Below are 12025 nucleotides of genomic sequence, written 5' to 3'. Positions count from 1 at the left end.
AAAATAATAAAAAATAATAACCCAACCCATATTTAAGTAATGATAAGTGTGACTTCATCCCCCAAAAGGAGGAAAAGTTAAAGTTATGACTAGAAACCTATCTCCAGTTACGGATCTGTGACCAAATTTGCAGAACACAATGCAGCATAACAAAAAGCATTTTCTCTCGACAGAAAGCAGTGTAACTCCTATCAGAGCAGTGTGACTAAAAGGTAGTATCAAAATTTACTTTTTTTTTTTTAATGGGTTTAAGTAACATTTTTTAATATCATAATAAGAGTTTTGGTTCCTTTGTATCTTTCTAAAATTCTACTACGCAGGAAAGAAATCTGTAACAATCTACTGCAGGGCACACAAAATACTCATTCCTATTACTTAGAATAAATAAAATGCAAAATACAGCTTACGGACTCAATCACAAAAAGATGGCTTTTACTCACACTCAGTAAGTCTACTTAAAAAAAATTAGTAATATTGAAGTAATTATCAACTTCATTTTAAGAGTTCAGAAGCATGCTGCTGGTATTTACATAATTTTAAGTTATCCAGAGAAATATATTTTTAAGCTACAATTTTGAAACATTAACAAATCTGCCTGGTAGGAATCTGTGAATATTAGAACTATACTATGTCTGCACGTAAGGAACGCTGACAAGCTTAAAAACACATTTTGAAGCTGTATTCAAAGGATTCAGTGCCAAAGAGGCAAGGCTGCAATAGCGGGCTGTTCGACTCACATTTTAGAGGGGCACTCTCATCTATTAGACCACAATGTTACAGGTGATACTGAAGGACAAGCATGAAGACCTGCCTTTATCTTCTTGACACGCTCAACTACAACTACTTGATTCATGAAATGCCAATGAGGCTTGGAGAGGTCATTGTGTGAAGGCACTGAATACGCATCTGAGATAATTAAGATTTCAGCCTTCGAAACATGGAGGGGAAGTGAACAGCAGTTAAGAAAATCAATAAGAGTCTTTTATTTGCAGTGACACAGATGTCTCAGTCAATAGAGCCTAATAGGCAAGCTTGATCGCAATGGACAGGTGCCTGCCTCCAAGGCTATCAAAGGGCTTTCACTATGACAAACATTAAAACATACTTATGTTGCTGCTGAAGAATCTGGGATTCTTTTAAGGTAGTTTAATTTAACGGTGTATATTTAATGTCATTATGCTACTGCAAGCCTGCCCATACGTTCAGCTCAACATGGGTGAGAAATGATTGCTCTGTTTGTCCAGGACATCCACTTGTCCATCAATTGTTACATTAAACCTTTCACTTCTGGGTGCCAGAATCTGAATGCCTGGAGCAGGAAGAGAAAGTAACAAGACAGCTTTCTACAACTTTGGGTTTGGTTTTTTTTTTTTGTTTTAGGGTTTTTTTGTGGTTGGGTTTTTTTGTTTTTTTAAGCAGCTACAACATAAGGTGAGTCCAAATATTACAGAGCAGTTCCTTGCAAGAACCTGCTAAATATTTAAGCATCTACTGCCCTAAAAAAGACGAAGGTCATTCTAACTGAGCAGTTGACTTAGTTATTCAAAATTGATTAACTTCCCTGAAATTGTGTCAGCAGCGCAACATGTGTGAGGTACTTCAATCTATCTGGAGCTAAATCAGATTAGCACATTTTGAGAAATGGGAAGCAAATTGCTATGCCAATCAAAGTAAACCAGGACACATAACTCATTCATATCATGAAGGTTTTCATGGTTCCTCCAGTTCTGTATTAAAAGAACACATTACAACTAAATGAGCAGTAAGCATCTCTCCACCTATTTGTGGTATGCCAATCACTGCAGTATTAGGCAGTAACGAGACATGCATGTAGCCAAGACTCAATTCAGTACACCTACCTGACCATTTGCAAGTATTTTCTTCAGCTCTGCAGAAGACTTTTTTAAGCTGAAAATAAAAGGCAATTATTTTTAACAACTGTGCTATTTCACTCTATAAAATGAAGTGAAACCATAAGAAACAACAAGCCATCAGGTTAAGTTCATGGTTGCATATTCTGAACAGATTTAACTTTAGCAATGCTGACTGATGTTCACTATAGCTACTCCTCAAACTGCAGAGAGCAGAAATGGAGAAGCAATGAACATTTAAGAAAATCAATATATTTTTCACCTTTACAAACTAGCTTTTTTAGATACCTGACTATACAACCCTTTGAGATACAACCTATGGTTTGTCAGTTCAAAGAAGAAAAAAAGATACTCTCACACACCAGGTGTTTCAAAAAACAACATGAAAATAAGGGTCACATCTAGTTTTCAGGTGCCTCATCTTGTTTTAAAACCCCTTAAGGCATTATCCCTCAATAATCTCTATAAATCTGCAGCAGAAGGGTGTGCCATTGATGATGCCTCACTACCTCACCTGACTGCAGATTGGAGCATGGTGAGCAGGTGAGTGCAACTCCTGATTTAGGCATCTCAGGGACATGCCTAAATTGAGGGGGGTGAGTCCAGACTGCCATGTGCATCCATTCCAAGGCAGCTTGCTGCTGCAGTCCCTGTGCTTTTTCAGGAGAAACTACTCCTGTGTCAGTAGCCTTACATTAGGCAAAACACCCCATATTACTTTTTTTCTAGTAAGAGAACTTTAACCAATTACAACTATCAGCTTGGTGTGTTTTGTAGGTAAAACTATTAACGGCTTCAAACTACTTCCGCCCACTTGCAAAACACCGCTTCACCTCCTTTCCTGACAAACTCTGTTCCTTGTACGTTCAACACAACAAACTGCCTGGGTAGAAGTATGCCTGCAAAACTTCATCTCAAAGAGACATTCTGCTCTTATTACTGAAGTTAAAAAAAAAGTACAAAATAATATATTCTTGAAAGGCATGTGCACGTGTCTTGATCACAGATCATTATTAACAAGAACAGTGAAAACACAGATTTCATATTTGGTGGCTTTGTTCTTTAATAGGCCTCTTGTTCCCACGAATACTTTAAAGAAAAATTAAGTTTTCCAAGGAAACATAAGTTGATCTTGTCATCTTTCATGACTAACAATTTGTGAACATGAAACAAAGAGAGACTTTCAATTACTTCAAAAACAAAACTCATAGTGCAGAAGGTTTCGGAAAAGGAATGGCAATTAACCACCAAATAAGGTGACAAGAATCTTCTAGAAGCCTCATTTTCAATGCACTTTAAGAACAAGCTCAAAGTACAGAAGTACTGAAAGCCAAAGCACAACAGCGGCAGAAAGCAGCTTTATTTAGTTCAGTGCTATGATAGATTGGGAGGAGGACTGCAGTTCATAAAGACATTCAGATTTATTTTCTTTAAAGAGTCTTGGATAGGATCTTCACCACTGCAATACACAGCAAATCTTCCCCAAGGGATGGGGGCAAACTTTGCCAGAGGAGATTGACACAGGGTACCGGCTTTCTTTTTTTATCTCTACAATTAGCAAAGCCACTAAAGGGAGCATCAAAACTGGTTTTAGTGGTACTTGAATGCGGCTACCCACTGCAGCACAACTCCAGCACTGCTGCCAACCATATGGGCTGGCATCCTCCTCATCAACAGGTAACCACGTCACATCACTCCCACCACGCAAAGACAAGGTTTGTGGGATGGTCCCACCACTGCAGCACTTCGCGGTGTCTGCCAGAACGGGTACCAACACTTCACCAACTGAACGTGCTTAATGCAATATGATTGTGTCTTTGATCATGTTCATCTCTCAATTTTTTCTCAAAATGCTCTCGGAGAGAAAAAGGAGCAGCATGCTGATGCACGGATAAATGTAATACTGTATGCTTATTAGAATAATAGAATAATTTAGGTTGAAAGGGACCTCCAGAGATTTCTATTCCCACATTTCAAATATGCTTTTATATGAAGAGGATGGAACCAGACTTTTCTTACTTCCTTTTAAGAACACACAAGGTTTTTTGTGGGGTTTTTTGTTTGTTTGTTTTAACATCAGTATGGAGTAGAACACCTTCCTGTAACAGTTCATGTAATAAAAGGGATTTTATGCTCCCGCATTTAAAAACAGATCTCTAGGAAAAAAGAGAGTTCTCTTGCATTTTAAGATCTTAAGATGGGTTTTGAAATTAGGACTGGAATCTAAAGAGAAAGATAAGGGAGATGGCATCCAAAACTTTGCTGAAACTGTATGAAACAGGGCACCTAAGCTGTTCAGATTTTTCAAAAACCTTACCCCACAATAATAAACCTACTGAATTGGATATCAAATTTTAAAATCAAAGAATCCTGGAATGAGATAAGCAACGAAGACCTGAACGTACAGACCTTGCCATAGACAGTGATTATTAGATCAACTAAAACAAATTAGCTCACCCATAAACAGTATTTCAATGCTTTATAAAGGACAAAGCCATCTGAAAAACCCAGCAAAGGCTTATTTCTTTCGGCAGAAAATAATTCTCCTGAAGAACCAGCAGTACGAGTCTAACAAGATCCATGAATCAAGGTAATTTCGTCTTCCCCACTTCACTCCTGCGTGCCCAGTAGTCATATTGAAAAAGTTATTCAACATCAAGCTTATCGTTGGTAACTACCGCACACAAGGTTCCATTTTGTTTTAATAAAAGAAAACAAAATAAAACATATGCTCCCGCTCTTGACTCTTACCTATTGCTTGGAAGGGAATCCGAGACTGCCGAACTGCTATTATTAGCAGACCCTGCTCGCGTATTTACCTGCAGGCAGGGAAAGAATCTTTATCAGTCGTTTGTGTTCAGAGGACACTATTCTAATTAACCTGTAATTTGCCATGAATTTCTCATTTCACTACGAAGGTTAATTAGCTTGTTGCTAGGCATGCTGATGGTTGAGGTCTTGCCTGTATGTAGGTTAGCAGGCTATATAATTCATGGACTACAATATACTATCTTTACATCTCAAATGCTTAGTTTAATAATACAGAAAAAAAAGAGATATGTCCACCATTTATTCTCATTTTAAAAACTAAACAATCATTTAATGTATTTGTAGTCTTCTGCATTTCAAAATGGGTACGATTGCAGAAGCAATAACCATACCTGAATGAATCAAACAACCTAAAAGAATTTCATTGCAGTGTCTTCCACACTTAGATAAATTACTGAAATCAAATTAATATGGTAGGGTTTGTTTGTTTTTTTTAAACTCTTTGAAGTAGTAGCAGACATTAGTTGATAAACAATATTAAAATTTAGGAACCTTATTAACAGAGGTTAAAAACAAAAAGAAAGGCAATTCCATTTTTAATAAAACTGTATATATAGATATCGCAGCCAACACCAGCAGATGAATCCTTCTCCCATCCTCACAAAAAAAAAAATTTAAAAAAAAATCTGCTTGTCAGAGCTCAAGAAAGTGCAGTTTTATTTGACATTTCAATAAGTGGAACACAGCATTACAAATCCATCTAACTTTACTGAAACAATTATTGAAATTCGTACCTTCAGGCCATGTATGTTCCGTTTCCCAGGAGGCTTGCAGGCTGAAACAGTAATTGACTAAATTGTAGAACACATCAGGGCCATTTACAAATTTGCTCAAAATGAATCTTTTAAAAAGAAATGAGGGTGACACCAAAATTAGCAGAGAGAAATGATTGAAAAGTGCCTCACAAGACCCAGAGTGGGAATTATGAACCAGGATTTTTAACTTGCAGGAGTGAGCATTTATAAATGCTAAGAGCTTTCTGACACCATGTAATATAAATTCTAATTTCTGCCTAAAACACATCAAAATCAAGAGAACTGGTGGCTTAAATTATCAGATTCTTTTTGTAATTCAAATTAAAATCAATATCTTATGTCACTATATTTTCACATGCTGTATTTTTTCTGGCATTTAACAGAAATATTTGCAAGCCATATTTTAAAGGAATCAGCTGCCACACATCATGAATTAGTCATATTGTCAAATGCAGACAGTTTGTTTTAAATGTGGAAAAAACATGTCAGGGGCAACAGCAGCGAGTCTCAAGAAGCCAAATACTGGATAAATGCAATACAAAATGCCACATTTTGGACACAGATGTACAAATGTGGCATCTTATTATGATGTCTAGGTTTACAGAGGGACATGCTGCTTGAGGAGAAAGTATTTTCCTAAAGTCTCTCGAACTATACATTGCCGTGTTCTTCCATTCGGTGGATGTGCTTTTGTCAAATGTTAAAGTCACAAAGGCTTCTAGCTACATGTTACAGACAGTTCCCATTTTAAAACTACAGTGCCCTACAAATTGTATGTTAAAGGGCCTGTCACTTTTGATTGATTGTCTGAGGAGGGATGAATTTGATTTTTCTCTTTCTTTGATGCACATGCATTTTGCTTCAATTTTTGACGGCAGGAAACAGAACTATTTATTAGTCAGAAGGACACAGATGATAGTTATTAAACACATCAGTTAGGGCCAGGCCATGTGCCTTTAAATGACATTAGAATGTGCGTCTTATAGAAGAAAAATATTATGATGTTGTGGGCGTAAAAAACCCAGAAAACAGTAATAGGCATATTATGTTTTTTCCAATAGATTAAAATCAACATTTTCAACAAGATATTAAAAGAATAATATTTTTTTATGAGATATATATTTGAATTGTATATTCACCTTGCACTCCACAGATGGGATATGTATACACATATATAACATAGACAGGATATGTATATGTGTGCATGTATGCATACACTCTCTTGTTTATGTATATGCACAGAGAGGTTTATTTCCAGTACAAAAAAAGAACTCTGGCTCTTACTACCTAGACAGCAACAATGCATTTTTTAAAAAAAATAGACAAAATACCATTTTTTCCCCTTAAAGACCTTTAAATTATCAAATGAATACAGCACAGCCAAGGTAACACAGGATGGCACATGGACATTTACTACTGGCAGGCTTTATGGAAGACACGAGTTTTCAGAAGCTGACTGGAGACAGCAGCTGGGAGGCTTCCTCAGAAGTAAGAGAAGCAAAAAATGGAAAAGGACTCAAAGGAAGATTGGGCTTGCAAAGGAAGCTCTTAAAAAGAGAGAACCTTAAATTACAGGCAGAAAAGCTGCATGTTACTGATGGGGCTTTAAACTGCAGTACGTAGAGAGACACGGCCAAAAGGGCATGAAAGAAAAGTGCTTGTGCTAACAAAATTTGAGATGTTCATTAGAGAGACAGGACTAGAACTTTAAATGCCAGAAGACAGGAGAAAAAACACGCAGGAAAGTGCATTTTGTTCGATACTGCAGAAAAGTGGCAGCAGAACTTAGAGGCAGTATATGAAGGTATGAAGGGAACACAGGGTAGCTTTAAAGCTGTAACCTAGAAAGAACAGATGTTTTAAGAAGGTGATTTGGAAAGATGAAACAGCAACTCTGCTCTGAAGCAATTCAGAGTAAGGGGCAAGCCACCTACAAGGAAATACCCAGCAGACACGTGCGCAGTTGAGCCAACGGTGAAAATGTGGAGATAATACACGGGGATTATATCCTCAGCAGCATGGAGATGAATTCTGAATCTGTACAGTCAAAGAAGATTATCCTTGCATGTAAAGGAAATAGAAAAAGGAGAAAGCAGCAGGAGAAGGAATCTACGTGGCTGGTTCTTCAGGAACGACCCAAAAGGAGACTAAAAGAAGGTTAAGCCTGATTTGTAACCTCAAAATGTCCCTTTAAACACTCAGGCATGCCAGCTACTGAGCACCTCCTGCCACAACTTCCTTGAACCGTTTGCTTGAGGGGAAATATATCTAATTGCCTTGTATTTCCAAGAAGGGTTTCCCACCTACTAGGATCATCCGCTATATCAGTTTCTCCAAGCCACATGAAAGCCTGGCATTTTATTTCTTGCAAGAGGTGGTCAGCGTTTTTAGACAAAGTGTATGTCAGTAATTAAATGGCCTTCTACAGAAAGAGGTTCAGGAGAAAGGCTGAGACCCTGGCATCTCAGCCTGGGAAGAGGCAAGGGGGCAGAACACAGCTTCCCCCTTCATAGCTGTCCTTGCACTCGTCTCATGAGAACGCATCTCGACTGCTGATTGCTCTGGAGTCCCACAGCTCGAATACCTGGGAGATATTCCCTCTCAATCAGATCCTGCTAGCCTGAGCAATAAAAAAAAAATCTCCGTATTCCCCTTGAATTCAAGTCTCTTCCATACGAGCATACTAAACTACCAGGAAACCCAGCCTCCTTTTGAGACCTTATTAGCATGTGTTTGAGAAGACTGTTGGTTAATTGCCCAATTCAAACTTCAGAGAGTTGTAACTAATGGAAGTCTAGAATGTTTAATTGGGAAACTCATAGTATGATTATTTGTATAATATCAGTTAAGTGAGAAGAGTTTAATTTTTAATTATTTCAATTAATTTATTGCTGGGAGATTTACTTGGAGAGTTTAAACCTTATCTGTTTCATCAATTAAGAATCAGAGATTCAAAGACTGGATAGTGAGAGCATCTGAATGAATCAGCGGAATTATGTAATGTATTAGTCTTTTCTTAACCATTATTTGAGTTCAGAAAGAGCAGCGCATTCCCAAAAACCTAACTAGCTGCCTACGGATTTTTGTTCAGGATGTAGATGACCTATTTTTTAATTGCCTCAGCCCACATAATTGATTACATCTTTCCCTGTTCAGGAGAACTATTAAAGTACTAGTGATCATTTTGATATCTCTAAGTGCCCAAATCTCAAATAAAATATGTCACGCATAGAGCTTCCGTGACAGACATGTTCCCATTTTCAAAATGAACAATGACAGTCACATCCCCCAAGTCTGTTAGACTGATTAATGATATTAAAAGATCTTAACAAAACCCAATTTTTGTAAGTATCCAAAACTTAAGTTATTCATCTGCTTTGGTTTGAATACATGCAGAACCATCACCAATGAGTTTTTTAAATGTACATAAATATGTACAATGCAAACTGAATCTTGTTAGTCTAATTTACTCCAGCAAATTAGCTATTTTATATGCAATAAATGTAGCTTTCACTACACTCCCCACAATAATGAATTCTTCTATCCAAATTAAGAGGTAAACATGTTATGTGCATTTAAACCTCCCGAAAACATAACTGTTGATGAAACAGCTTACTGGTATCATCATTGTTGATTAGAATTTGTTGAGCATTACCTCTTGGATATATCTGTAGAGGCTCTATTAACTGTCCATTTACTTGCTGTTCCATTACAGTGGAGTAATACTGCAGAGAGATTAAAGAAAGAGATTAATTAGTAATGTATGAATAGTAGTAAGAGCATTTATGGATTGTTTAATTCAGTGTTTGGGTTTTTTTTAATAAATTGCCATAGTACGTATCAGCCTTTAGAATGCTTTCTTACCATTTGCAATGTTCACACAATAAAGCGGCAACGGAGGAACATAAGCAAGGGGCTGCGATGCCCAGCACAGTACTGACTCCAGCACAGGGATCTGTTACTGGCGCAGCTAAGCGAGTTTCAGGCCCACCTGAAACCTGGGAATGCTTCAGAAGAGTGAGCAAATGAAACGTTTACAGCAAACACAGCAGTTGCCACACCTGGAGAAGCCAGGAAAACCAGTCAAATGTGGAAACAAAGAAACACTGTAAATATAGTCAAAAACTGTGCAATCAGGAAAACTCCAAGGGAGAAATGAATCTGGAAACTATCCAAGAATTTGCAATGCTAAAGCACAGTCAGGGCAGTTGGGGCCACATCCCACGTAAGTGGGGATGTCGTGCATTCCCTTAGCGTACAAATTTAATGCACAGCAGGGTATGCAGCACAGCGTTATTAGAAAGCCACCGCAGACATACCGAGACCTTGGACCACAGCACTTGGGCTCTACAGGGACTGCTAAGAGTGGTCTTGGGGGGCGAGGGGAAGTTTATTGGTACAGAAAGGCTAAGAAGGGACAAAAAGGAACAGTAAAAGTATCTGAACATCAAGACCTAAGAAGACAGAAAATATGTAATGTGGTATGAGGAAGCCTGAGAAGCAGCACGAGGATGAGAAGTGGCATTAAATGAAGAAATAAACATCTGGATTAAATAAATCAAAATCTTTACTAGCCCTTTTCAATTGACCCTCACTCCTGAGGAACAGCGAACACTCACCAGACAGGACATTTAACATTACGACCAGACAATCCTGAGGCAGGAGACAGACCTTGCTATGAGTTTACTGTCTATAACCCACACATCTCTCATCACGATGTGTTAAATATTGAAAGCACATCACAAAGCACGTTTCTTTTGCAACCACCTAACATCTTTGAAGCAAACACGCTGGCTGTGGGCCAGATCTTCATGGCATAAATCAGTGTAGCTCCACTGACTTTCATGCTAATTCTCACCAGCCGAGTGTGGTCTAAGACTTCAGCGTGTCACTGTTACCAGTGTTTTGTGATACTATTACTCAAACTGGCAAGAATGGATGTCAACAAGAAAAAAATTCTAAGTCTCTATGAAATCAAACACATGTATTTCACTCACACCAATGGTTTTCCATAACGCAACCTTTTTTTACTTATGCAACTTAAAAAAGACAAAAGTTTATTAACTACCTAATGTTACAAAACATTTTCTTTCCTCTTACAATGGGGTTAAACATGTGAACTATAGTAAGCAAATGTTAGATGGACAAAGTCAATTTGTGTGCAGAAGTTTTTCAGTGCTTCTGTTTTTCACATTCATGTCAAGAAATAGGAAGAAATTTCCTTTTTGTGAAAAAGCTATTATGAAGAGAATTGCTGAGAGTTTAAGGATCCATCCAGCCCCACCTCCTGTGTGTACATCTAGTACGATGCCTGCTGCTAAAAGCATTTCCCTCATTAAAATCTCACCACAAGATTTTTGAGCGGGGCATCTAATTCATATTAGTGCACAAACATATAAATCTACATCTTAAATAACCGCGTGACACGTGCTTTCGCTGTGCTTATACAGAGCAAAGCTATTCATTACAAAAGCCCACTCTTTTGAAATGATCAAGAGGTTTTTCAGGAGTCAGGACTACCCCACAGACTTATTTTGTTTCAGGGGGGTCATGAATAACACATGCCAAATCCTCCCCCACGTCCCCATATCCCTTCATAAAAACGTGTCACCAGTACCTAATAGTTACGGAGCTGTGAAAGAATCTCCTGCTCCACTGGGGGCCAAAATTGCTTAAGAAAAAACAAACTTTTTAATTACCATTTTATTAGTGGCATTCTATGACCTGAAGACATATATATACACAGTATAAACATATATTACATACTCTCTAGAATAATAAACTAAAATAAACATACATGAGGCTGTTTCCTACCAAAAAAAAAAATAGAGGGAGAGAAAGAAAAAAAACCCACAGCCCTCTCCATTACTCAAACAGTGAAGACAAGTAAATGAAATATCAATCATGTAAGCTGTCAACCTTTTGGGACAGCAATAACTGTTAACAAGTAGTCTGGAAAAATTGTCTGAAAATGACTTGTCCTCCACACATGAGCATTTGAGGTTTCCATGGAAAATTAAGATGCCAGTGGCTATTTGGAACGTTGTTCAGGTATTCTTTTTAATGGAAAATTTGCCAGTTATTGATCCAGAGCATGTACCCCTTGCTTTCAGAAAGCTGCAAGCAACTTTCCAATCAGTGGCTGTCAAAAAAATTACTGCCTTTTTATACCGATACAAGACAACAGCTAAAGTGCAACTCCACTGCTACTCAATGTTTGTCTTTAATTAACTGCAACGCACAACAGAAAAATAATTTTACTTACCATTCCACAATATTTGCATAGGCATAATACAAAGTATTTCTGCATACTCTAAGATAATTCCAGAGCTGCCCAAAATAACTTACTGCCAAGTTCAGAAACCAAAGAACCTAAAGATAAGAGGTCATGCATGATTTAAAACATCTTCCCCAATTATACTGTCATACCTGCACTGAAGAGATCTGTATTATCAGGGAATAATTTTTTTATTCTTAAACTGAAAGAAAAACCTTCACTTTCATTTTGGAGAATACTCACAGAACTGGAGGCAAACTGCACCATGTCAAAATTCCTAGAAATATTTTAGC

General features: G+C 37.6%; 1 protein-coding gene across 3 annotated transcripts in view; it reads right to left on the bottom strand.

Moving 5' to 3' along the window:
* MAP2K5 (mitogen-activated protein kinase kinase 5) overlaps positions 1–12025 on the bottom strand; it is a 139975-nt gene that overhangs the window by 112948 nt on the left and 15002 nt on the right. For all 3 annotated transcript variants that reach the window (XM_076348108.1, XM_076348110.1, XM_076348109.1), the window contains 4 exons: positions 9111–9180; positions 5435–5475; positions 4623–4690; positions 1860–1908 (listed from right to left, as the gene is read on the bottom strand). In XM_076348108.1, the coding sequence (XP_076204223.1) occupies positions 1860–1908; positions 4623–4690; positions 5435–5475; positions 9111–9180 (228 nt within the window). The remainder of the gene's footprint in view (positions 1–1859; positions 1909–4622; positions 4691–5434; positions 5476–9110; positions 9181–12025) is intronic.

The sequence above is a fragment of the Aptenodytes patagonicus genome, chromosome 10 (assembly GCF_965638725.1).
Source record: "Aptenodytes patagonicus chromosome 10, bAptPat1.pri.cur, whole genome shotgun sequence".
Taxonomy (NCBI): Eukaryota; Metazoa; Chordata; class Aves; order Sphenisciformes; family Spheniscidae; genus Aptenodytes; species Aptenodytes patagonicus.
This window is presented reverse-complemented; position numbering and strand designations above follow the sequence as displayed.